At 42.7% G+C, this 25852-nt stretch overlaps 4 protein-coding genes across 6 annotated transcripts in view; 2 read left to right on the top strand and 2 right to left on the bottom strand.

Moving 5' to 3' along the window:
- itih5 (inter-alpha-trypsin inhibitor heavy chain 5) overlaps positions 1-5584 on the bottom strand; it is a 14579-nt gene extending 8995 nt beyond the window's left edge. The window contains exons 1-7 of the mRNA XM_023395333.2: positions 5276-5584; positions 5151-5195; positions 4313-4476; positions 3398-3499; positions 1885-2156; positions 1356-1525; positions 806-922 (exon numbers count right to left, since the gene is read on the bottom strand). Of these exons, the coding sequence (XP_023251101.1) occupies positions 806-922; positions 1356-1525; positions 1885-2156; positions 3398-3499; positions 4313-4476; positions 5151-5195; positions 5276-5407 (1002 nt within the window). The 5' untranslated portion in view covers positions 5408-5584. The remainder of the gene's footprint in view (positions 1-805; positions 923-1355; positions 1526-1884; positions 2157-3397; positions 3500-4312; positions 4477-5150; positions 5196-5275) is intronic.
- Positions 5585-7012: 1428 nt separating this feature from the next.
- On the top strand, positions 7013-16391 carry itih2 (inter-alpha-trypsin inhibitor heavy chain 2). The gene is made up of 21 exons (XM_023395328.2): positions 7013-7239; positions 8463-8495; positions 8800-8838; positions 9706-9878; positions 9969-10073; positions 10154-10316; positions 10415-10522; positions 10973-11101; positions 11212-11328; positions 11474-11642; positions 11761-11886; positions 12045-12226; positions 12392-12577; positions 12750-12889; positions 13149-13321; positions 13484-13639; positions 13765-13878; positions 14371-14569; positions 14660-14832; positions 15466-15577; positions 15699-16391. The coding sequence occupies exons 1-21, from the start codon at positions 7144-7146 to the stop codon at positions 15844-15846; spliced, it is 2841 nt and encodes a 946-aa protein (XP_023251096.1). The 5' UTR covers positions 7013-7143; the 3' UTR covers positions 15847-16391.
- Positions 15939-19337, bottom strand: kin (Kin17 DNA and RNA binding protein). Its single transcript, XM_087170809.1, has 11 exons — positions 18532-19337; positions 18344-18438; positions 18212-18255; positions 18008-18130; positions 17677-17861; positions 17531-17579; positions 17387-17438; positions 17161-17287; positions 16940-17068; positions 16746-16845; positions 15939-16659 (listed from the first exon to the last, which is right to left on the bottom strand). The coding sequence occupies exons 1-11, from the start codon at positions 18643-18645 to the stop codon at positions 16487-16489; spliced, it is 1191 nt and encodes a 396-aa protein (XP_087026935.1). The 5' UTR covers positions 18646-19337; the 3' UTR covers positions 15939-16486.
- Positions 19338-19361: 24 nt separating this feature from the next.
- atp5f1c (ATP synthase F1 subunit gamma) lies at positions 19362-24038 on the top strand. Of its 3 annotated transcripts, none has more exons than XM_087170810.1 (9): positions 19362-19498; positions 20042-20076; positions 20816-20947; positions 21053-21260; positions 21725-21868; positions 21979-22043; positions 22129-22284; positions 23263-23359; positions 23668-23935. In XM_087170810.1, exons 1-9 carry the CDS (start codon positions 19380-19382, stop codon positions 23672-23674), a joined length of 963 nt encoding a protein of 320 aa, XP_087026936.1. In that variant the 5' UTR covers positions 19362-19379; the 3' UTR covers positions 23675-23935. The 3 variants fall into 3 exon arrangements, with proteins under 3 accessions (XP_087026936.1, XP_023251104.2, XP_023251103.2); XM_023395335.2 differs by having other exon boundaries at positions 19363-19498; positions 23900-24038; XM_023395336.2 differs by lacking the exon at positions 23668-23935 and having other exon boundaries at positions 23263-23363.
- The last annotated feature ends 1814 nt before the right edge of the window (positions 24039-25852 follow it).

Raw genomic sequence — 25852 nt, 5'->3', positions numbered from 1 at the left:
GGGGGGGGGGGGGGGGGGTAACTGTGCGATTGCAGATGGAGGAAAAGGTCTGATAATGATATTCCAGTGTGGGAGTGAGGAGGTGGGGAAGTCCGGTTTCGGACCCAATACAGCGATTTGAAAACACTGTAAATGTCTTTGTTCGGGAAGCGAGACTCTCCCAAGACAAACTCCAGGAAAATAAAAAAGACCAAACCCAAATTATCCCTGGAGAGTGAGCGTCAAATTTACTCTAATTAAGACTCACATTTAATTGCTGAGTCAGAAAGTGTCAAATTCAAGCCCATATTTTTCCATTTACGAGAAATACTGTAAACTTTATATCCATCCTCTCAAACAAACATCTGCTAAAGATATTTAATCCATCATGATGAAATATGGAAAAAAATAAAATTCTCAACTCAAGGTCTACTTACTATCTTTTTCCAGCGCTTTCGACTGCATCTCACAGTCTTCATTAACAGGTGGCGTTTGCTCAGAACCCCATCTACTGATGAAGACCATGACATGTAAGTCAAAAGGTCCTGAAACAGCTAGTGGACATTCAGTTGCTTGAATCGTGTCATTGCTGCGTGATAATGAGACTAAAAGCACATTTTATTTTGAAATAGAGTTTCCCATAAGCAATTGAATGCACCATGATGGATGGATGGATAGATAGTTGGATAGATAGATAGATAGATAGATAGATAGATAGATAGATAGATAGATAGACAGATAGATAGATAGATAGATAGATAGATAGATAGTCGTGTGTTTGCTGTAGCTTTAATCTGGCAGCAGTTTTCTGAGCGTGCTGCTTTACCTGTCTGATCTTAGTCCCCAACATGGAGGCGCTGGTGTCGATCACAAACACCACGTTCTTGGGGACGACGGGCAGGTCTTTGGGAGCGAAGTAGTGGACAAAATGGCCGTTTAAAACCTGGGAGGGGGAGAGAGAGAGAGAGAGAGAGAGAGAGAGAGAGAGAGAGAGAGAGAGAGAGAGAGAGAGGAGTTTAAAGACAGGCAGCAGCCGGCGATCAGGTCGGTGCGATCGTGATTGAAGATGAAGCTCTGCGCTGAAGACGGACAGAAGAGTTTGGCAGCGGAGGGAGAGTGAAGCTGGTGGCGGGAAGCCAGAGAAAATGAACGAGTAACAGGTGGGTGGATGAGTGTGTGTGTGTGTGTGTGTGTGTGTGTGTGTGTGTGTGTGTGATAGCATGCAAAATATGAGAACTATTTTTATGCTTTTTCTGGTTGTCTGCTTTTCTTTATCAAAAGCGTCTGTGTTTATTTTTGTGCTGCAGTTTATCACAGGACTGTTGTTGACGACGTGACTCTCTCTCTCTCTCTCTCTCTCTCTCTCTCTCTCTCACCTGGATGTCTCCTATCCCCATGTCTCTCTGGACGTCGTAGCGGATCACGAAATCTCCCAGGATGCCGCTGGTTGTGATCTTGGCCTGCTGGACGATGTTGGGGCTGAAGGTGATCTTGCAGACGTTCTTCTCGTTTTTGGTCACCGTGGTGACGGGAGGCTCGGGCCTCGCTGGAGCACAAAGAGAGGAAGTGTGTTTGTGTTTTAACTGGATCGAGAACAAAAACCCTGAGAGATGAGTAAAGTGACCGTGACCCAGGAGCGGATACAAACTGGTGCCAGTCTGAAAGATGAGATCCGTGTCCTTTTTATCAGTTTTAACATGAAAATAAGGGAATTTATTAGATTTATATTCAGTATTTCTATTTAAATTCTATATTTATAAAGAATCGTTTATGATATGAAATGAAAAGAATATGATTTGAACATGGATAAAAAAAAAAATAGAGCAAAATAAGAAGGTAAAGCTTCAAAAATATGAAATTTATAATGTAATTCACTGATAAAATATTAAGATGTGATCTGTAAACCTGGTGTCTTTGGTGCACTGGGCACATTTGTGGCTCCGGTGCTCCTGCCGTTGCGGAGCGGCAGCACCTCCAGGTCCGTGATCAGGGAGTGGTCGACGATGGTGACGTCCAGGCTGAGGCGGCTGACCAGCTGCAGCGGCCGCAGGCTGGTGACGTGCTCGTAGCGCCCCAGACGCCGCTGCAGGAGCTCCTCGTAGGTGAGCAGGAAGACCGCCCGGTTCCTACCCGGGATATTAACCGCCGTCCTGAACATCTCCACCTGCGGCTCAGGACTGGAGAGAAGAGGAAACAGGTCACTGACAGTTTAAAGGAATAGTTTGACCTTTATTTTCCTCCTTTCTGAGTTAGATAAGAAGAACAGCGTGAAGTTCTGCTCTTGCTACATAGCTAACGTTAGCATTAACAGCTGTTTACTTACCAGTCTTCAGTGGCTTCAGCCATTGTTGTGTTTGCAAGACAAGAGGTAATAATACGTCCTCTGAGCAGCTACTTCTTCAGGGCAGACTGGGTGCTACAGTGACTCGGTATCGGAAAGTGACGAGGCAGTCCGATCGGGCCGGGGCTAGCTAGTTAGCATGCTACCTTCATTAGAAGAAAAGAAGTTTGATGGTTGATTTCCACCACTGGAGACAGATCTTAGTGAGTTTCTTCTGGACTGTTAGAAGTAAACAGCTGCTAATGCTAACATTAGCTATGTAGTTATCCTCATTCTTTGATTTCTTAATGAAGATTTTGACTTAACTCATTACTGTATGTATTTTATGTTTAGCTTTTACTGCATTGATGATGCTGCTTTCATGACAGGCCCTATTTTAAAATCTCTTTAATGGCTTCAATGTAAAATTTAAATAAAACTGAAACTGAAGGAGCAGCAGCTGTAAACAGAGAAAACACGACGTGAAAGAAAGAAGAGAAAATATTAGAAGAGGTGGAGCTGTGAGGCGAACGGTCCAAGTGGTGATATCATGAATATGGAAGAACTCTGCTTCTGTCTTAATCTCACATCTTCCACTTCCTCCTCCCTCCTTCCTCCTCCTCCTCCTCCTCCTCCTTCCTCCTCCTCCTCCCTCCTTCCTCCTTCCTCCTTCCTCCTCCTCCTCCTCCTCTCTGCCCTTTACACAAAATCTCATTTAATAAAATGTCACTTTTCTCATGACAGCTGGAAACGTGATGTCACTCCTTCCATAGATCACTTCTTAGCTCACACATTTATGTGACTGTTTGTCTCTGAATCCATGATCCCCTCCAGCCTCTCTGCTCACACACACACACACACACACACACACACACACACACTCTCTCTCTCTCTCTCTCTCTCTCTCTCTGTGGCCGCCTGGTTGTGGTAAAAGACGTCTTAGTTGGGATATTATCAATGTGTGTTTGCAAAATGGGAACATTAGAGGGAGCGAGTGCTGCTGTGTAATTAGGAGACGCCAGACCATAGGTGTGTCCACACACACACACACACACACACACACACACACACACACACACACACACAGGTTTCTCTTACCTTGCGTCACCTGACTCTTTGTTTTTGGGTTTGCCGTTCTCCTGTTTGACCCTCTTCTCCTTCGGCCTGACCTCGCTCTGGTAGACACGCCCTCCAATGATCCTGGTTCACGGGGTCAAAGGTCGAGGATTAGAGAGCGGCACTCATATTCAGGACCCACCTATTGTCACGGGGCAACCGGGTTCTCTCCGACAAAAGACTGAATTTGTCGGCAAAATCCTGTTGCTGCTTATTTACGGGCACCAGTCCTGCTCCTGAATGAACTACGGCTCCTGTGTGTGTGTGTGTGTGTGTGTGTGTGTGTGTGTTAACAGCCGAATAAAAGTAGTCACCCTTTCTTGTCTCCTTGCTAACATCTCCATAAAACACCTTCTTTCCAACACGTCCAAATCTGCTCGGACTGACCGACATGCAGACGGGCGGGGACCATGTGACTGTTTGGTGTTTTACTTCTAAAAAAAATAAAAGATGCAAAACTTTTTCTGTTACATCGCTTCCAAAAAAGATTTCTGACATTTATCACTTGATCTCTGTTTTAATGATAAACTTCACAACGTTATTTCCACATGAGTGAGACCAACAGGAGCCCGTTTAAACATTGACTGTAAAGCAGTGGTGCCCAACATGTGGGTGGAAACCCCTTCTAGGGACCTGAGGGGTCACATGACGGTTAAAGAAAATATTCAGACTTTTTCCACAAATTTTTGCCCCTTTTTCCTCTGAAATACTTTTTGCTTTCACCTCCTCAAGGTTCTGAAAGTCCTTCATATTTGTGGACCTGCTTGTAATTGATCTATGCAAAGACCATAATATGCGATGGGGGGGGGGGGGGGGGGGGGGGGGGCGATCATCCATCATCTTATTTTGATTTGAGCCCCACCACCTGCTGCTCACGTGACACTGCGTGACTCTTACATGGTGAAGTTGGAGACGTAAGCGTCCGCGGGGATCTGGAACTGGAAGACGCCCTCGGTGGCGGCGGAGTGCCGGTTGAGCATGGCGCAGTACACCGCGGTGAAGGCATAGCGGGAGATGATGGTCGTTTTGATGGAGAGTTCCTGGATGTGCGGTTTGGTCTCCTGCAGAGGAAACGTTTAAAACACCATGAATATTACGCAACCCCCAACGACGCCTATAAATATACTCTGGAACTGCGCCACTGACGCTGAATCTGGCACGACGGATTTTACGCATCCCCGTTGCGCATGTTGACATTATTTTTGATAACTCATCCAAAGAAAAGCTGGACTTCCTTTTAGCTGCAATTACCAAACAGTCAGAGGAATTCTGTTCCCCTGAGCCATGACCCAGCGCATTACAGCTCCTCTGGCACATCTGCGCGCTTGGCTGATCTCCGCGCGTCACGCCCATGGCGCACAAGTTTAGGATGACAAAATTCACTTCTAGATAATTCAAACTAGGTCATGCATTCTGGGGCCACTGTTAACAATAGAAATCTGTGTTTGATCAAACGTTTTCTTAATGACAGGAAGGTCGGTTTCTCCAAACCTGCAAACTCCTGAACTCTTAATATTTATCCTTTGTGCCAAATTATCAAACCCAAGACATCAAGATAAGACCGGACATTAATTTTTATCCTAATTTTCAAATAAACCTCTTAAAATTACCTTTGTTTTCCGTTGAAATTTTATTTTAAAAGCACAAGAAAACCTTTGGATTCAAACTTTTAATCTTTAAAATTAAGGAACAAAAGTAGAATAGCGTCACATCTCTGCAGTGAATCTGACTTTACCTTGGTTAACAGAGTTTTCACCTGTCGGGGGACCCTGCGTGGTGCCTGTGGGTACAAGGAAAAACAGGTCACGAGAGGAAATCCAAACGCCACAACGTGCTTCACTTCACTTTTAAATATCTTACAATGTCCAAATCAAATTCTGCCAAGTCGGAATCAATATCATTTTCAAACTGGGAGCCCTCCAGTTCTCCCAGTGCTACACTCGGGCTGGCACATGTCAGTAAGGTCAGCAGCAGCAGCAGCAGCAGCAGCATCTTTCTCCAACAGTCCCGCTCAGTGAAAAGTCAGAAACATAAATGGGACATTATTTCCGAGTCTCCGTCAGTCCGGGTCACACAGACGGAGCGGGACAGGGGAGTGACACGGTGTGAAGGAGACAAAACACGCCCACCCACCGGAGGAGAGAGATGCGCTGTCCCACTCTTGGATAAGTGGCAATTTGTGCTGCCGCCTTTACGGAGCGTCGGAATTTTGGGGGGAATTAGAAGTAAAGACCCAGGGAAAAGAAAAGGAGGAGGTCCCCACATTGTTATGTGGGTGTGAAGGAGAGGAATTTGTCTCCACTTTGATGCATTCAAGTGCTTCACGTTCAACATGATGAGTGAAAATTCAGTCAAACTCTTAGAATTTTCCCTCGAAAAGATTCCGATGAGTGAAGGAAGCTGGTGGCGTTTTATATTCTGAAATATAATAATCTATAATAGATTATAATATAATATAATCTGAAAGGAAAATCTCCCACATGCATTTCCACCAGGGGGCAGAAATCCAGCATGAACCCAAAAGTCATGACAGATGGAAAACATGCTGCGTATTGGTGCGTTTCATGTAGATTACTATATGTTTCATTTACCCTTTAACTAAAACTAACTAACCCTTTCATTAAAATACATAATTATGATGAAGTCTAAGCTTGAAGACTAATTTGAAAAAGGCATTAAAGTTTCTTTTATGTCATTACATGTGTAAAGGTAACAGGAGGGTTTGATGGTTGATGACTGGAGTTTACAAGAAGCCCTTGAAGGCAGCATGACACTGCCATAAAGCATAATGAGCTTCCATCAGCTGCCTCTAATCTGACCTCGGTTTCGTAATCAGTAATACAAAATTTACGACTGTTATCTTAACCCACACACTCTAAACAAAAGGGGAATATGTTTTAACAACTTGTGAATTGTGCATTTAATTTAAGTGGAAGTAGAAAAAAAAATGGCACTTAACACTTTAGTACTCAGGCACAAATTCAGTCAATGTGGGGGAGTTATAATCTTTGTTTTTCCCTTATTCACACTTTGCATTTACACATTATATTATGTTACACTCCGAAAATCCCATAATTTCAAAACTATTTTGCCTAAAAACCAAAACATCTCATAGTAAAAAAAAAATAAAAAAATGTGCTGTGTTATGCAGAGGTGAGAGGTGAAGGCTTCAGCAATTAGGTTTACTTTGGCGCCATCTTGTGGCCGTCCTGCAGAATTACATGTTGCTCATGCAGATGTTTGTCATGAAAATGTTCATCTTTGTACATCCATGTTTCACGTTTTAAAAACTGCCAACTGTGTATCAGAAACACATAAGGATGATATTTATATTAAAATGCACCATTAAGGTCAAATCGTGACTTTTAATATCAGAGCACGGGATCTCTAAACAATGTGTGGGATGTGAAACCTCTGTTTAATCTATGAATAGGTCAAATGTGTCCTATTTACCCTGCCCACACTGCAGGCCAAGTTTCAAAGTTTCCTTCTCCTGTCTGGGTTACATGAAACACAACAAATATTGACCTGGGGCCTCGGTGGGGGTGGGGGTGGGGGTGGGGGGTCGATCAGTTCAGTGGATTTTAACCTTCAGTTTTCAGCTCAGCTGTGTTTCCGCGAGGTTCCCTGCAGAAGGACCGTCCGTCTCCCAGAGCTGTGTTTTGTTTTTTATGTGTGTGTGTGTGTGAGGATATGTGTGTTTGAGCCCACAGGCCTGGAAAAAAAAGATGAGGCGTCTGCTGCTGCTGCTACTGGGGCTCCTGCTCCTCCACCAGGGCCGCTGCTTTGAGTTTGTGATAGATGGAGAATGGGAGGAAGAGACAGTGAGTCGGAGGGTGTTAACAGGGACCGGGGGATGTATGAAATCTCTTACAGACTCTGTTTGTGCCACTTTTTATTTACAGAAAAGAGCTTAACCATCGACACAGGCTGATACTGATCTGAAATCACATTGGTTTTGTTTCATGAAGTGAAAGAAAGCTCAAATATACAGTTATATATGTATATGAATAGATTTGTGTCAGTGGTACTTGGCTTTATTTTAATTATTTTAATCACTGACAAGAAGCGATGACTTTATTTAGTTTAAAAAAAAAAAAGGATTTCATTACGGAAGTCAAATTTTGTCAAAAATAAATTCATTGAGGAAAAAAATATTTTCTCATTTCACCAGTATTGCAAGAGATTGTATATTATTTATTTTTATGTATTTACTAGTTTTTATCTAAATGCTTGCTCTTAAAACTCACTCACTTTTATATGACTGACAGCTAATTTTTCATCATGTGCTACTTTTTAAAAAATCTTATTTATTCCGTTTATTTATTTCTTTTATCTGAATCCTCTCCAGTTTAGATCTTTGATGTTTAAATCTGATTTTCATCATTTTCTGAATTTAAATCTAAATGTTTTCTTCACAATTTGACCTTTAACACTCACCGACAAATTCACCTTTGTATGTCTGATGTTTCATCATTTAGTCAATATTTTTTTATCTATGAAGTCTGTGCTTTATCACGTTTATCTGGATTTCAGCAGAAAAGTAAAACAAAATCTTAAAGTCTTAGTCAATTTTAATATTTTAAATAAGTGTGATTGTTAAATCTAATGAGTAAAAAAAATTGACTTCTTGTGTATTATTTTTGAAATGAAATGAAAATACTTTTTTTACCTTTAAAATTAATCTTAAAAAAATTGCATAGCAGGGACAAATGTTTAAATCTCTAAAGTCGGTTTAAATGTGATGTAAATGACATGAAATACAAAATTACAAAATGTACAGTACGTCTTATTAATCTAACCATGTTAAATCAGCTTGATGGTTAAATCTCATTTTCAGCATTAAAACAAAACAAACAAAAAAAAAAACTTCCTTCTTGTGTATATGTAATTTTCCTGAAAGCTCTGGTTTGACCTTTGACCTCACTTAAGACTCACTTTTTGTTCTGCGGACAAGTCATTGTTTTCTGAGAAAAATACAGGCCACCTTTTTTTCTTGAATTGTGTCATTCACTTTAAGAGTTAAGTCTTTTCTTTCTTCCACCAGCCGGATCTACGGGATCATCGGGAGAGACACAAGGTGAGATCTTTTCTTTTTCTTTAATGTCTAATTTTACAAGACAAAGCAAAAAAACCCTCTGTTTGCCCTTTTTTCTCACTGATGTCGCAACAGCTGCAACACACATCCGTGGAATGCATCTTACTGATTGCACAAAAATAAACAAGGCATCACCAAACAAACCGCCTCTGATCCCGATTGTGATTCTGCATCACCTCCAATTATAATTACCACCGACAAATTTGTGATTTACAATCGGCTGAGAGCGCAGATTCAGAAAGTGTGAAGCTGACGACTTCTCTCTCTGTGTGTTTGTGTGTTTCAGAGAGCGATATTGACCAGCGAGGAGGAGGAAGACTTTGAAGTATGACTCTGGGCTTGTTGTTGGAGCCCTCTCCACTGTGACATAGTTTAACTTTATCTACGAATCAATGCGCTGCTGTTTGAAGAGATTCCCATGACTGACGGGTTATTGACTTTGTTCGCCACTAATCCTGCCCCGCTTCCCTTTTCTGTCTTTCTTTACCTTAGAAATCAAATCAGTAGGACAGTCGCATGAAGTCGGCTGCATTAGTTTTTGGCTTTATCAAGTTTTTATCATCTCAAACTATGACAAAATATTTATAATTTAAATTCAACTCCTTGAGAACAGAGGCTTTTGTCTCTATGGAGGTCACAAGACCAGGTCCAAAAGGATCAAGACCAACTCAAGACTGAGACTAGAATAAATGTAGTCGCACGATCATCCCTAAATGGAACATCGAATTAATCAGTCTTCAATCACTTAACCTACTAATGGATGCAACTTTATATACAGTAGTACTTAAAACTGAAATTAGAAATTCAAATTGAACATCAAGAACTAAAATTACACCAGAACATTTAATTTATCTCCTTGTACCTGTTAAATAGATTTGATATTAAGCTCTTACACCAAGGTCTCCTACTGCATTGAAGCTCTAGTGACGTCACTCACTTGTAAGTCGCTTTGGATAAAAGCCAAATGAGTAACTGTAAATGTTACCGATGCCGAATATACCTGGGCTGCAATCAAGACCACCAAAGTCCGATTCGAGTCAAGGCCAGTTCCAAACAGGGTCAAAACCGAGACTGAAACAAGTCCCAGAACCCAGAGACGAGAGAAGTCCAGGTCAGAGATATAAAGGATTCAAAGAGAGAAACAGGAAAGATCCCTATAGGTTATCGCTGTTTCTGTTTACCTCCTCCACAGGCCATCCGTGGGGAAGACATCACGGTGAGGAGCTACAAGGTGGAGAGCCGCATCACGTCCCGCTTCGCCCACACCACCGTCAGGAGCTCTGTGGTCAACTCAGGCTCCAAAGCTCAGAGCATTGGCTTCAACGTCCAGATCCCCAAACGAGCTTTCATCACCAACTTCACCATGTGAGTCCCGGTAACACGCAGTACTACAAAGTACTACCTCGACAGAAAGCCTACCATTTCTTCCTTTTTCCCCTCATTCTTGTTCTTCAGGAACGTGAATGGGATCACGTTCGTGGGCTCGGTGAAGGAGAAGACAGTAGCCAGGAACCTGTACGCTCAGGCAAGAGCCAGAGGCAAGGCAGCGGGCATCGTCAGGTACTGGACCGGCGTCCTGGATTTAAATCCTCTGTAGAGCTCGACAGCCTCATGAAGACTGAGATATGTCTGCTTTACAGGGCTAATTCCCAGGACATGGAGACCTTCAAGACGGAGGTATATGTTCCTCCTGGCAGTAACATCGAGTTCGAGCTCCACTACCAGGAGATGATGCACAGGAGGCTGGGTTTCTACGAACACTCGCTGTACCTGCAGCCTGGGAGGCTGGTGCCACAGTTCCAGGTAAGAACACGACGACGTGTGTGTTTGTTTGTTTGTGTGTGTGTGTGTGTGTGTGTGTGTGTCTTGCAATCGTCCCTGACCCGGCCTCTCTTTTTCAGGTGGACGTGTACATCTTTGAGCCAAAGGGAATTTCCACGGTGCAAGCGCTGAACACCCTGGGGTTGCAGTTTTCAGATCTCATCAAAACTACGTCTTCCAAAGACAAGGTAATACTGGAAAACACACAGAGATCCAGGACCTCTGGCAAGACTGCATGACGCAAATTTGAATTGAAAAATCTGGATCTATATAAAGATCCAGTGTCTCCAGGATCGTATTGATGTAATAGGTGAAATCTAGTCGGATTAGATTTAGATTGATTGCAATTATTCAGTAAATTCAAGGGTTAATGTAATCGATGTCAGAAGCAGAGGCCATTTTCCACCCAAACGACCAGTGATGGGGTGGGATTAGGGTGGGAATCTTTATCTTCCAGTTTTGATGATGAGTTTTGTAGGAGGAGTGTTGAAAAAAATGTAATATGTGTTGAGTATTTTAGGGAAAAATAGGAGTAGCTTGTATGTGAATATTTGACTTTAGCCAAAAAAGTCAGAGGGAAAATGAACACATGATGAAAAACATACGCCTCTTCATAACAGTCTCCTCTGTGTCCCCAGGCTCACATCGTCTTCAAGCCCAACCTGCAGCAGCAGAGGAAGTGTGAGAACTGCACCGGCAGTGCTATAGATGGCGTCTTTACCATCAGATATGATGTGAACAGGGAGAGCAACTCCGGGGAGCTGCAGGTATCACACGTTTAACCATCCCAAAGTTTGTGTATGAAGCCTCGTTGTTCAGCTGGAAGAGGTTTTGGAGATGACCGTCTCTTCACGCTTCCCCCCTTCGTCTCCTCCAGGTCTCGGACGGCCACTTCGTCCAGTTCTTTGCTCCAAACAACTTCTCCCCGCTTCCCAAAAACATTGTGTTCGTCATTGACGTCAGCGGGTCCATGTGGGGGGTTAAGATGAAGCAAGTAAGAGATTTGCTGTTTACACTCCCAGTTATGTGCACTTTGACCCCTTCCAGCCGTCCTCCTGCTCCTCAGCTCTCCTTTGTGAACCGCTGCCACCGTGTGGCGATTCTGCAGAATGCGCTTTAACACCAAACCTCTCTCGCAGACGGTGGAGGCCATGCAGGCTATTTTGGACGACTTGACTATAGACGATCACTTCAGCATCATCGACTTCAACCACAACGTGCGCTGCTGGAGCGAGGAGCTGGTCCCCGGCTCATCGATTCAGATCGCAGACGCCAAGAGATACATCCGGACCATCAAACCCAATGGAGGTGAGGCATCGTGGGAAAATACTCTTTAAAAAAAAAAAAAAAGAATAACGTTAGGAAGACTTTGATTGCTTGTGAAACAGGTTGTACTTGGTAATATTTTACTGACCTTTCACCCCAGGCACCAACATCAACGAGGCACTGATGAGAGCAGTTCAGATGCTGGCGAAGGCGTCCAATCAGGGGATAATTGACCCTCGCTCCGTCTCCATGATCATTCTGGTGTCAGATGGAGATCCCACTGTAGGTAAGACTGACTGACTTGTACTTAAAGGGTCATACGTACAGTACAAACAAGAACTACTTTATGTAACTGCCTTGAACCTCTTGAACCTTTAAGATGCCATTTAAGAGCTTTTGTTTTTAACGTAAACAGCTGACCTCAACATGGATTTCTCTCTGCAGGAGAGATCAAGCTCAGCACCATCCAGAAGAACGTGAAGCGAGTGATGAGAGAGGAGTTCTCTCTGTTCTCGCTGGGCATCGGTTTCGACGTGGACTACGACTTCCTGGAACGTATCGCTATGGAGAACCGGGGCATGGCTCAGAGGATCTACGCTAACCATGACGCCGCAGAGCAGCTACGGGTACGACATTTCTTCATTCCCTCTCAAACAAACCAAAGACAAGATACTCTAAGTGGAGTTGTATATAGAACAGCAGTAAAATTTCATTTAGGTTTACACTTCCAAGGAGTTTAATGAACAAAATTTGAAGTCATCACCTCAGTTTCCACTCCTCTCCCTCTGCAGACGTTCTACAGCCAGGTCTCCTCTCCGCTGCTGAGGAGAATCGCCATCCAGTTCCCAGAGGAAGCGGTGTCGGACGTCACCCAGAACCGCTTCGATAAATACTTCAGTGGCTCGGAGCTGGTGGTGGCCGGGAAGGTGCTTCCATCTGAGAGCAACACGCTGACCAGCTTCACCACCGCGTCTGCTGTGAGCATGACACACAAGCATACACTTACAACCATGTTTTGCATCTTTATACTTGAGACAACTTGGCACTAATTCAGTTGTTCCTACAGTTACAAGTTGGGGGGGGGGGCGTTCAAGGTCATGGATCAAGGTATAGTACTACCAGTGTCCTCTGTCCAATTTCGTCCCGCAGGCCCGACTGGACATGACCCTGGAAACAGAGGCCGACACCACAGAGCTGGACGCAGAGTTGGCCAAGCAGCAGCACTCGTTCACGGGCTTCGCCAGACAGATGTGGGCCTATATCACCATTAAACAGCTGATCGCCGAAAGGTAAGAGGCTGGAGAGCGTGCGGAGTGATACAAGAAACGTATGGAGACACAAGAAGGTCCTAAATCCAGAAAGTCCAGTGAAAAAACTAGATCCATCATTGGATAGAAATGAAAATAAATGGACAAAAAAAAAAGAAAACATCACCTGAAATTACCTTACAACAAAACCCAAAAGTCAAACCTCGATCACAGAACATGTGAAATAAGGTATCACTGTTCAGTATGAGTATTTAACAGTTGCATTGTGGTTCTCCTGCAGGTCTCTGGCGCCGACAGCCGCCAAGAAGAGGAAGATCACCCAGCGGATCATGTCGCTGGCTGTGGAGCATCAGTTCGTCACTCCGCTCACCGCTCTGCTGGTGGAGAGCGAGGACGCCACGGAGAGGCTGCTGGCCGACTCCCCGAAGGACCCCAAGCACGGCTGCTGCTCAGGTGCCTGACAAAAGCAGCATAATGTTACACTAAATAAACAAAACATTACACAGTAAAAAAAAAGAGGGCAGAAAAAACACAAAACAAGTAATTAAACCACGTATAAAACACAAAGAGGGAATAAACAAACATCTAAAAGCATAATCTCATGTGTGTGTGTAGGAGGAGGGTTAGTAGGGGGCTCAGCAGGCAATGGCGTGGCTCCGGTGCGAGTCGTCTACCAGCCTCCACCTTGGGTCCAGATGACCACACCGGCCCCCCCGAGTCAGGCCGAGAAGGGTCCAGAGGAGTGGGTCGTGCCTCAGCAGGTCAACTTAGGTAACATGCACACACACGCACACGCACACGCACACACACACACACACACACTCTGGTGACTTTCATCCCATCGTGACATCATGTTAAACAGTGTGAACAGTGTGTAACGAGTGTTTCTCATCTAGTGGACAACGACCCTCACTTCATCGTCCACCTGCCCGAAAGGAACATGGACGTCTGCTTCAACATCGACTCCAAACCTGGTCATATTCTCAACCTGGTGTCCGACAACGGAACAGGTACCAAAAGTTTATGAAAAATCTATTTTTCTTTTACCTTTAAGCTGCAAACAAAACCACTGAACAGCTTTTGCAGGCCTCAATGCAATTTCCATGATGCTGAATTTGGAGGGAAACCTACACGGTTATTACATTAACATAGTTAGCTCCATTGCACATATACCTTTGTCATGTCTGCGTCATGTGTGACAGAAAGGCTGGACAGTAAATTCAGTCTTTGCAAAGAAAATAAGTGTTTGGATGTTTTGAACTTACAGCACAAAAAAGAAGGGGTTAGCTAGCTAGCTGTTTCCCCCCTGTTTACAGTGTTTGTGCTAAGCTAGGCTAACCATCTCCTGGCTCTAGCTTCATAGTTAACAGACAGATACAAGAGAGTTATAAGTCCTTTAAAAACAATTATTTTTCTATTTTTCTACAAAAGATGCTGAAATAATGTGTCACTCTGTCACCTTTAACCTTTCACTCGACTACCTTGCGTTTCCTGTCCTGAAGGCCTGGTGGTGAACGGGCAGTTAATCGGCTCAAAGAAGATGCAGAAAGGAAACCTCAAAACCTACTTTGGCACCATCTCCATCTACTACCAGCCTGACGGAGTCAGCGTGACCGTCGGCACCGACGGCATCGCCATGACTGACGGCAGGAACAACCACTCGTTCACCTGGGGGACCACGGCTGAAATCACACAGGACAGGTAACAGTCACACCTTCTTCGATTACAGCATCTTTACTTACCTGGGCTTCACGTCTGGGTCATTTTGCCTCACATGTTTCTGTGTTTCAGGGTGAGGGTCTCCATCGTGAAGGACTCTCGTGTTACCGTCACAGTGAATAACAACACCCAGGTGATGGTGTTGCTTCACCGCGTGTGGAAGAAACATCCAGTAAACGTCGACTTCCTCGGTATCTACATTCCCAACAACAACCAGTACTCGCCTCTGGTGCACGGGCTCATAGGTACGAAACACTCACCTGCCTCACAGGCTTCGTTAAAGCAAACTGAAGGGTGATCGGACGCTGATTGACTTTAACAGGAGATCAATAAGTGGAACTTTAAGTGTTAAACTGAAGTCAGAGATGTCATCTTTAACCGTTTCTGGAACATTTACATTTGTAAAAATGGGTTGAAGTCTTCAGGGAGCGGAGGAGTCAGCTGTGGATTAGACACCTGTCAATCAAGCGTACTTCTATTTAAGCCTTAATGAATAAATCACAAAAACATCTTATTTTTTTCAGTTATTCTGCAAAAACATTTACGATTTTGTTACTTTTAAAAAGATAATTTTTATTTCTGTGAAAGGTTAAACATGTTAAACTAACATCTAATGTATTCATCATATATAAATATACAAACGAAGGGAATTCTGCTGCTGGTAGATGCCATACATATGAGAAGTCTTATATTTGTACTCGTTTGGGTAGCAAAGCTTCAGTTACAAGTTTAAAATGAATATAGGATAAACCCAGAATATTTAAATAGTGTCATTAGGTGAATTAGTGGCTTCTGATGACAGGATAAATTGGGTTTAATGCAGGTTTGACCTTATCTAACTGGTGTGTTTGAGCTTAAAAATGTGTGTGATCTCACAGGGCAGTTTTCTAGAGAGCCTGAGGTGAGCGTGCACGACGTCCACGAAGGAGTCGACCCTCTGAAGAAGGAGGCCACCATGGAGGTGAAGGGCAACAAGCTGCAAGTCACCAGGTACGTCTCACAGCGGCTCACGTTAAAACCGACTTCTGAGGCAACCCATTTCTCATTACAGCTATGAACTCATCTGTCTGTGTGTGTGTGTGTGTGTGTGTGTGTGTGTGTGTGTGTTCAGGGGCTGGCAGAAGGACTACAGGCGTGACACGAGGCGCGGCTCTAACGTCTACTGCTGGTTCATTCACAACAGCGGGAAAGGCTTCATCGACGGCCACTACACCGACTACATCGTCCCAGATCTCAACAGCTTCCTTCAGACGCTCTGAACAGACACAAACATATTGATTTCTATAGATTGATATATATATATATATATATATTGATCTACAAATTGAGGTCATAAGTTCCAAAGAACACCTGAAGTCACTTTTGTTTATTTGGACAAAATTTACATCTGCAATGTTAAGATCAACTTGATTATTAATACAAAATTTAAAAAAAAACAAATTGAACATATTGCTCTGTGTTTTTTCTGTAACGCTTCACTGGAAATGCATTGTGGGATATGTATATGTACATGTGAATCATGGGGAAAGTAACTCTGACACAGTAGAGTCCCTCAGCCAGAAACGGCTGCCTGAGGTTAGAGCTGGAGGGGCTGCGGGTTCAGGCCAGTTTAGAGAAATCCTCGTAGGCGACATCCACCCTCTTTCCTTTGTGTTGACCCTGAGGATGAGAAGACACGAATCTTTAATAACTGCTGCAGCTGCAACTCAGAAACTGGGCTTGACAAATACAAAAAAAAAAAAATTCAACATGAAAGTGAATGCAGCAAATGGAAAACAATAAAACTTGGTGATCTTTACAACAACTTGTCAAGTCTCATATTTTTATACATTTTTCAGATTGAATGAAACAGATTATGTTTTTGAGTAGTGAATGTTATCAAATATGTTAGTCCATGTTTTATTTTTGGGTCAGAAAATCACATCCATTTACTGCTGATGTGAGAACAGCCTGAAGCCTTGAAATACTTACGGAGTCGAGAGTGAGTGTGGCGCAGAAATGTTTTTCATCGATCCCCTCCAGCAGAGCCTCGGTGTCTCTGTACGGACCGTTCACGATCAAAACCTTTTTACCTGCAGGAAGTTTGAGAGCAAGAAGATGCTGAGGACGCTGAACAGCTGAGGCACGTGTTGATTTCACTAAACGACCTGTGGTTTACCTGGTGCAGGTATGACGGTCTCCACGTGGTTCTGGTCCAGCTTCAGTTTGTCTCCGGAGTCGATCATCCTCACCACCGCTGTGTAATTTTCTCGCACCTCCTGCGGCAAAAAAGGATTCACAACCGTTAAAAAACGTCGCAGCTCCTCTTCCCGCTCCACACGCTTCACACGAACGCATACAGAGCATCGTTACCGTGACGACAGCCTTCTTCTTGTGGTACTTCTCTCCCAGTCTCTTGGTGACGACTTTGACCACGATGTTGGGCTGTAGCCAGTAATCCGTCCTGACCGACTGCTGCTTCTTCTTCTTCTTCTCCTCCATCTGACGAGAAAAAACATGACACATACAATCACTAAAATATATAAAACACATATAAATACGTAAAGAAGACAAAACAGAATCATCCGCTCTACCTCTATAATTTCCTCCAGAGCAGATTTCTTCTTCTTCTCCGCTCTGGAGTCTGAACCGAAGGACGTGTCTTTCCTCTTGGTCGAGGATGCTGCTGCTGTTTTGAGAGCACTGGCACCAAGGACAGAGCTGCACAGACACACAAACAGGTTTCACACAAACTAATCCTATTATATCCACTTGATGATTGTGGAGAAGAGTTAACACCCTGCACAGAAGCTCCTGTACCTTGATTTGGAAGGACCGGCTACAGATGAAGAGGCGCCCATGTTGAAAGCAACTGCAAGAGAAAAACATTTTTTATATACTTTATGACTTTGAGGGAGACAAATAGAACAAAAATCCGGAGTGAAACAAGTAAAAAATCCAAACCTTTCTCTTCTTCATTCTCACGTTTCAGCTCTGTATAAACTGGAGTTTCCTACAAAATAAAATACACCACAAACTATTATTTTAAATTTTGAAAAATCAAAGTCTGTGCAGATCTCAGCCGAGGTCTGTGACGCTGGTGCACTCACGTCTGTCTCTTTGCTGTCGCGGCCTCTGCGGACCTGCTCCTCGATGAACCTGGCGCTCCTCTCTTCATCGTCCAGCTCCTGCTTCTTCTTCCTCGCCTGCTCCTCTTGGCGGCGGATGGTCTCCGGGTCACGATCAATGTACTGGACGTACCAGCCTTTAGGGGTCTCGTCAACTTTACACAGGCCTGTAGGGATAACACTTAACAGATTAGTAAATACACAGCATATAATCTACTGTACTGACTCTTCTACACATGTTTGGTCTGACTTTTCTACAGGGGAAGCATCATTTTTTATTCTTTTAAAGCATGTGTAAGTTACATCCGCTCACCTTCTCTGCCCAGCCACTTGGTGAAGTCAGTGAGAGTCTCCCACTGTGTGGAGTTCATGTGGACGTGCTCCCGGTCACTGATGTACTCGTTGTAGACAATGTTGTTATGCACTCGCTTGGTCCCTGCAGATCAAGAGGGAGTAAATGTACACATCATCTCAGTTGCGTTTATAGACACAAACATCTGGATGAACCTGAACTCACCAAAGCGTCTTCTGAGCAGCTCCACGAAGTCGCTCTTGAACTCACTGGTACAAAATGAGGAAAAACGATTAAATCAACCACCTTTAAACCACCGTTAACGTGTTGTCTATTTAAGCTAAGGTTCAGACTCACTCTGAGAAATAGTCCATGAACTTTGTGGGGTCCTCTGAGGCCAGCAGCAGCTGCCTCTGGTGGGACTCAGACATGCAGTGGCATTTGAAGCCATTCTGTCGGCAAACACACAAATTAAGTTTAAGTTTAACACATAAACAACAGCAAAAAAAACAACAACATAACACATTTAATAATGAAAATCTTACCTCATCTCGACATTGTTTCTGACACATCTGACAATACCACCGCAACTTCTGGAGACCCTTGGATTTTATCCGGTTGCTTATCGCCTTGGGAGAGAGAAAATCTGCTTTCCCCATCGCGACCAGCTACGACAAACGTAAAACACTCGATATAACGTTAAAAATTAAAGTAAATCGGTAGAAATGTTGCTCGAATCGCCGCTAAAAACCCACGTTCAACCGCTACCGACATAAACAATTTCCGCGAGTGAGGTTAAAATCTCGCGATAATGTTTGCTGTGTTCATGGGCTCTACGTAAGTTTCGGATTTTACCAAACACGTCGTCGTGATTTATTACGTTCCTGAGATGTTTTATGAAATACCAGGAACAAACTTCACTTGGCACAATAATTTTTTTCTGAGGATTTTGGACACAACTTCAAAACAGGGCTAAATGTAAACTACAATTTGATTCTTAATGTTTAGCTGTAATTTGAGAAATAGGTGCTTGCCTGTGTGATTTATTAAAACAAATGTGAATATCTGAGATGCTCCCCCACAAGAATGTATTATCAATTTCTACAATATACATTAGATTTATTGCGCAAAAGTTTAGGGAGAGTAGTTAATACCAAAGTAATTAGTGAACTAAATGTTTAGAGTACAATAAAATACTTACGAAAGTTAGACAAAAGTCAGAGATGAAAATGTGTTTTATTTGCCTTTTGTACCAGTAACAAACGTTACATGTTTTTACAAGAAATAATAAATCTACTAAAAAGGCTCTTCACTTTTTTGGGGTAAACATTGTGGGTTCAGTCCGTTTCAGTCATGTGTGTGATCCTCTTTATAACGATATTTCTGCTGGTACATGAAGGCAGCATTCGTCCATTTTGCCCTTAACTTGCGCCTGCGCAGTCCTGCGTGTCTGACCTTCATAGGAGTAACCATGTTCGCCAGGACCAGCGCGTTGGTGTTCTCCCCACAATGGTAAAGTCACAAATATATAAATTGTTCATCAACAGTATTTAACTTTATCGTCTTTGTTTGAACTCTGTGGACATGTGTGGCTGTAATGGACGTGTAACGTCTAGTCTGTAAAGCACGCGAGTTATTGAGTGCAAGGACGTGCTAACGTGGAGGCCGCGGCTAATGAATGGACAAGTTCAACCGGCTAGAAGCTAAAGCTAACTGAACTGACATTGTGCGAGTGTCGAGAGAGGAGAGTTAACATTTCACCAATGAACGACTCTGAGCTAATACATTTATAACACATGCATCGGTCACAGTGATAGTCTTAGCTAGGGCTAACTGTCAAAGCCCTAGCTCTGTGCAGAGCTAGCTGATGCTAACTCACTTGCAGCGCTAATCTGTATTCCTCATTTTATAGCCAATGACAGAAGAGGTTAGCTTATGATAACATGACATTAACTCGAAGCTACTTTTAATAGTAAGCTGATAACGTGTTAATAACGCTTTTACATGTTGACAATGCTTGCAGCTAAAACTCAAATGGACTATTTCTGTTCACAGTGGGCAGGTCAGGAACATGGCTACCTTGAAGGACAGTAAGTACATTTGTAAACTAACTGCACACTTTGTAGTAAAAGACAACAGCACAACAACATAATGCAGACTGCAATCTGACACTGATTACACCACAGATTCAAAATTTCAACATCCAGTGCCAACATATAATGCCAGCTGAGGGCAACATCTGAATAATTCAATAAGTACATATATGTCTTTATACATCGACCCACCAGTTTGCAGTTGCTTAAAACACAATCTTGAGCTGCAAACTACTCTCCCTGCAGCACACATTTGAAAAACTTAACCAGGTCATATCACTGTCTATATTGAGGGGGGTGAATAAGCAGTCATCTAGAGGACAAATAATTTAGAGTAAAATATATTGAAATAAGTGATGCCAAATTAGTAGAGCTCATCCTAGTGATTTGTAAAAGGCTTTTTTTATTATTATTATTATTATTATTATTATTAATTGTTGTAAGTGTGCATCATTGCCAATAATATAAATGATAATGAAGTTGCCAGATATGTGAATGGGGTTCTGTGAGATGGCAGTCCTGCCTGTTGATTTGCATTATTACCTGCCATGTTCTAATATGACCAAAGATATTACACATAATGATGACTGTGGTTTAAACGTGCAGCAAAATTTGAAAACAGCTGACCAGTTTATATTGTCTCAGTGTAATATTTTGTTGTCATTTTGCCCCTCCTCTAATAATTAATAATAATAATCCTCTAATATTCTGAGTGATAATCCTCTTTTCCCTTTAGTCACCATTCGGTTGAAGTCCATCAAGAACATCCAGAAAATCACAAAGTCCATGAAAATGGTGGCCGCTGCCAAGTACGCTCGTGCTGAGAGGCAGCTGAAGCCAGCCCGTGTTTATGGCACCGGTGCTCTGGGTATGTAACACCTCGCCTCCATGTTACCTCTCACTTGATAAATTGGATTTTACTCTCGATTGTTTCTTAAACTAAGGTTCCCTCCATTTTCTCTCTGCCCTCCAGCTCTGTACGAGAAGGCTGAAATCAAAGCTCCCGAGGACAAGGCCTCCAAGCATTTGATCGTTGGTGTGACCTCTGACCGTGGCCTCTGTGGTGCCATCCACTCCGGTGTGGCTAAGGCCATTAAGAGCGAGATCGCCAACCTGACCGGCGCTGGCAAGGAGGTGATGGTGATCAATGTGGGAGACAAGCTGAGAGGCCTGCTGCACAGGTACTAATCCGCTCTGTTATAACATTGAAGGCCATGAGTCAGGCCCAGTCTTAGTTTATTAGAGGCTGAAATTCCCAGAATGTCAATGTTGCAAAAGCCTCATTGACATTTTAACAATTTTATAATGCTGACGTTTCTGCAGCAGTAAAAATTTGATTACTGTGATTCCTTTTGTTGGCTCTGGTAGCATGAAGTCTGACGGTGAAGCTCAGTGTGCTAGTGGATTAATACACAGCGCTGAAATTATTCTTAATGCCAAAATTTCTACTAGTATTACAAGTTTTCACCTGTTATTCTCTGCAGGGTGAAACTAATGTTGAGGTTTCTCTGTCATGAGAGCTGTTAAGATTTAAAATGTGTTTATTGGCTTGAAACAGATGAGAACTTTGTGTATCTTAGCAAAGATTTAAACATGTTAAAGAATGAAAGTGTGCAGACTGACGATACTCACCGTCTCTCGTCAGAACTCATGGAAAGCACATCATGCTGAACTGCAAGGAAATCGGCCGCAAGCCCCCCAGCTTCGGTGACGCCTCCATCATCGCCACCGAGCTGCTCAACTCTGGATACGAGTTCGACCAGGGCTCCATCATCTTCAACAGATTCAGGTACGAGGCTTTTCTTGCATAAACTGAGAGATTCACTTGTCTGTTTAAATTATCTGTAAAATACTGTATTGCCCTGATCACAAAGTCTCCCCCCCCTTTCTCTGATGCAGGTCTGTTATCTCATACAAGACGGACAACAAGCCTGTGTTCTCCACAGACATCGTTGCCAACTCAGGTAGGACGTGCTGCTTTTGTTCAGAGACATTCAGCCTCGTTTGTCCCAGTTAGACAGATCCTGAACACCTGTGTCTTCTCAACAGAGAACATGGGCGTCTATGATGACATCGATGCCGACGTGCTGAGGAACTACCAGGAGTTTGCTATGGTCAACATCATCTACCTGGCCCTGAGGGAGTCCTCCACAGCGGAGCAGAGCGCCAGGATGACTGCCATGGACAGCGCCAGCAAGAACGCTTGTAAGACTTCGGGACTTCCTGTCGAACACGTGTCACTTTCCCATCTTTCAGAAAATCAGCTGATAATATATGATATATTATGAAAGGATGTGCTGATGTGTAGTGTCTCTTTATATGACGACTTCAGTGACATCACAGTGTTTCTGCAACACCTTAGAAACAGTTATTAGTTTTTTATGACGCAGGTAGAAACTAAATCTCTTCTCAAAACTTTTTACCGATTTTTATTTTAATCGATGCTCAAAGGATTAGTTGACAGACAGAAAATTAATTTCCAACCATTTTTGGCTGGATTTATTGTTTTGAGTTATTTATTTACATTCTCTGGTTTTATCTTCACATGTGAGAGTTTCTGCTTTTCACAGTTTTATGTGATTTGTAAAAATAAATTTAGTTTTTGCACATGTTCGTCAGACAAAACGAGCAAAAGGTGGAGACGTTACATCGGGGCCGTGGAGCTTGGATGTACATTTTTACATAGTGATGAATTGATTAAGCAATAATGAGGATAATTGTTAGCTGCAGCCGAGCGCTTCGTGAGGCGTAATTAGAGCTGCAACTGTCGACTTTTTTAAAATCAAAAAACAAAATACTTTCAATTTACAAAGATTATAAATCAGAGAGAAGCAGCAAAACCCACATTTGACAAGTTAAATCAGTGAATATATGAGATCTGGGTTTAGTAATTAATCAATTGTACATATATGCTGGTTATTTTATTTTCTGTCACTCGACTAATTGCTGTTGTTGAATCATTTAGAAAAAAGTTAATACATTGGAAACATCAGATTGTGGGAAAACAGAAGAGTTTACCCGTTTTTAGATTTTTACTTAATCTCATATCTCGGCCGCCACTTTTTTATATCGTTATGATTTTAGTTTGAAACGTATTCGCGATACTCTAACATCACTTTTCCTCTTCCGTCACAAAGTGGTGTTTGACGTTGATCGACGGGTTTCTGTCCCTTTCCTTTTCAGCCGAGATGATTGACAAGCTGACCCTCACCTTCAACCGTACCAGACAGGCCGTCATCACCAAGGAGCTCATTGAGATCATCTCCGGAGCTGCTGCTCTGTAAGTCTTTTCTTTTTCCACCACATCTACAGTATTTCCTTTTTTTCTTTCTTTTCTCTCTTTTTATTCCACCACTTTTCTATCTTCCTCTATTCATTTGCAGATTTCTCTCTGACTCACACTTTCATTATGTTCCTCCATCACTTTCTGACCTCTATGACCTCTCTTCTTTACTCTCTCTCTTTTCCTCTCAACCATGCATGTCTTTTTTTTAATTTTTTTTAAATTTCCAAAAGCCGTCACATTCTTTCGTGACTAATTCTCCTCTCTGACCTAATCTGCTCCTCCTCACCCTCGGCTGAACTCAGGAACTGAGGCTTGTCTTAACAGAGGAGGTAACACTGTAGACTAGCCTGTAATGTCAGGATCCCTGTGCGCTGCTTTAGCTGTAGAAGTGAGAGGAGTGTGCGCCGTGAAGCCCTTGATATATAATAGACTAGATGTCCTTTAGGTTTCAGCTTGTTAAACACCGTTGTCAGGTCCGACTTGCTCTTTGTATTCACCGTTCTCACCTTTTCTTCTTCTTCTTTTTCTTTGCAGATAAACGGGCCAGGTCATCGTTTCCATTGCCTATAGCTCTTCAAAAAAAGTACTTCGGACAAGTGTTGTCGAGAGTCTAAATGAACATTTGTGCTTCTATTTGTAAAATATATGGAGAAAATAAACCTCTTACACAGAACCTTCATCCTTTCCTCAGTCCCTGTATCTCATTCCTCACAATAAAACCTGACGACTGAGAAAAATGAATGTTGATGCTCTTCTCTTCTGAAGGTGTCGCTACTTTTAAATCATCAGTTTGTGTTTTTGAATTTTCTTCTAGAAAGGAATTTAAGTCTCAGACGCTTAAGAGTTGGTCGACGGTGAATTATTCATGTGGATTGTAAATCTAATTATTCCTCAGTTGTGTTATTAAACAGAGGATGGACAAAATAGCTGAAACACGTTATGTAATCCTAACAATAAATAAATGCCACCTCTGGGCTCTACACTGGTCTTAGAGTGGATTGCATTATTTCAAGCAGTGATTATCAGGGACACGGCGACATGAAGGAGGTTATCGGCCCTGATGTGAGTGAACCACATCAAATGCTGTGTCTGAGCCGTCATCACATTCATTCAATCAGACTTTATCCTTTATTGTATTATTATTTTTACCCTGCTACATTGAATCCTAACACCTTGCAAAAACAATGAGCCTATCAAATAAAGGCCAATAAACGATAAATAAAGCCACTGATTATATTTTAAAAAAGTTAAAATGCTGCTTACATGTAAATCAATTGTATTTAAATAGTACAAATAAAATTTTAGGACTATAAGAGTCTATTTTGAACAAATAATTTTATATTTTCACCACGTTTTATTTATATTATACTTTTACTGAAGTAAGGTTTTGACTTTTACTGGTAATAAGAGTATTTTTTAAATCGTGGCTCATGACTTCTTCCTTCCACGGCCTCGTGTCACTTCACATTAAAAACTCTTCCTGTGAATGCAATGCAGCGAGATATGCAGATATGCAGATTTTACATTTGGAGTTGGATTGTTCACGATATTACAATAATCAAATCCCTGGGTAGTATCTCCACTTAATACAAGAGCTACATCTGTTGTTATTGATGCTTCGACTCTGAATTATGACCTGAAGGAAGGAAACTTTTATATGCAGTACACACACTGTTAATCATCATCTACCTCTGAAACTGACACCAGAAAACTGATGTAAAGTCTCAAATCGACTCCAACTTCTGATTTAAAGTTGAGTTTAATCTCAGAGCTCCTTTTGTTGTTGCACACTGACACAGCTGAGCTCGAGCAGGTCCGAACAACCAGAGAACCAATTGTTTTTCTGTTGTTATAACTCCATATGACACTACCTCATCTCCTGCTCCTCTTCCTCCTGCAGTTCCCAAAGTGTCCACCAGGCGGCGCTGTCTGATAAGAAATGCGGCGCCGCCTCAGTCCTCCGGCAGCGACCTGCATGAGAGTGAAAACCCCAAAGGAGTGAAGAGTTTGTCGGAGCAGAATGACACATCTTCACGCTTCATTTACTGCACGATAGGCGATTTATTTCTGCTCAATTGATCCTCTATATTCAGATCCAATATCTGATCTGAGTTCAGCCTTTTTTTCTGATATAGGTCCTGTGGTTTCTGGAGGTTGTGATGATCTGGCAACATTGAATGCCAACGGTGACGGAGAATTAGACAGTGGGTGTTTGTGGTTTGCATTAAATATCATTTCTGTACCCGAAACGTCGTCCTTCCTGTAAGTGCATGCCTGCGTGTGTGTGTGTGTGTGTGTGTGTGTGTGTGTGTGTGTGTGTGCGCATACATGTCCTGCAGGCCTTGTTTGTCTATTGTATTTGTGCTTGTTATTGTTTACTCCTGAGGGGAGTGAGGAGCGATTGCATCTGAACACTGAAATTACAGCGATGCCAGACTCTGATAAACACAGTCAGGGAGCAGCAGCCTTCTCATCACCCCCTCCCCC

The sequence above is a fragment of the Seriola lalandi genome, unplaced genomic scaffold (genome assembly GCF_002814215.2).
Source record: "Seriola lalandi dorsalis isolate HSWRI2012SDOR001 ecotype SW California unplaced genomic scaffold, Sedor1 jcf7180002054961, whole genome shotgun sequence".
Classification (NCBI taxonomy): domain Eukaryota; kingdom Metazoa; phylum Chordata; class Actinopteri; order Carangiformes; family Carangidae; genus Seriola; species Seriola lalandi.
This window is presented reverse-complemented; position numbering and strand designations above follow the sequence as displayed.

Bases quoted from the DNA above. Each gene is read 5' to 3' on its own strand.
- itih2 (XM_023395328.2), top strand. From the start codon at position 7,144: ATGAGGCGTCTGCTGCTGCTGCTACTGGGGCTCCTGCTCCTCCACCAG. The intron at 11,329-11,473 runs GTAAGAGATTTG...CCTCTCTCGCAG, and splicing joins GGGGGGTTAAGATGAAGCAA to ACGGTGGAGGCCATGCAGGC. The intron at 12,578-12,749 runs GTGAGCATGACA...TTCGTCCCGCAG, and splicing joins GCTTCACCACCGCGTCTGCT to GCCCGACTGGACATGACCCT.
- kin (XM_087170809.1), bottom strand. From the start codon at position 18,645: ATGGGGAAAGCAGATTTTCTCTCTCCCAAGGCGATAAGCAACCGGATA. The intron at 18,439-18,531 runs GTAAGATTTTCA...GTTTGCCGACAG, and splicing joins AGAAACAATGTCGAGATGAG to AATGGCTTCAAATGCCACTG. The intron at 17,069-17,160 runs GTAGAGCGGATG...TTTTCTCGTCAG, and splicing joins CTCTGGAGGAAATTATAGAG to ATGGAGGAGAAGAAGAAGAA.
- atp5f1c (XM_087170810.1), top strand. From the start codon at position 19,380: ATGAAGGCAGCATTCGTCCATTTTGCCCTTAACTTGCGCCTGCGCAGT. The intron at 19,499-20,041 runs GTAAAGTCACAA...TTCTGTTCACAG, and splicing joins TTGGTGTTCTCCCCACAATG to TGGGCAGGTCAGGAACATGG. The intron at 21,869-21,978 runs GTACGAGGCTTT...TCTCTGATGCAG, and splicing joins ATCATCTTCAACAGATTCAG to GTCTGTTATCTCATACAAGA.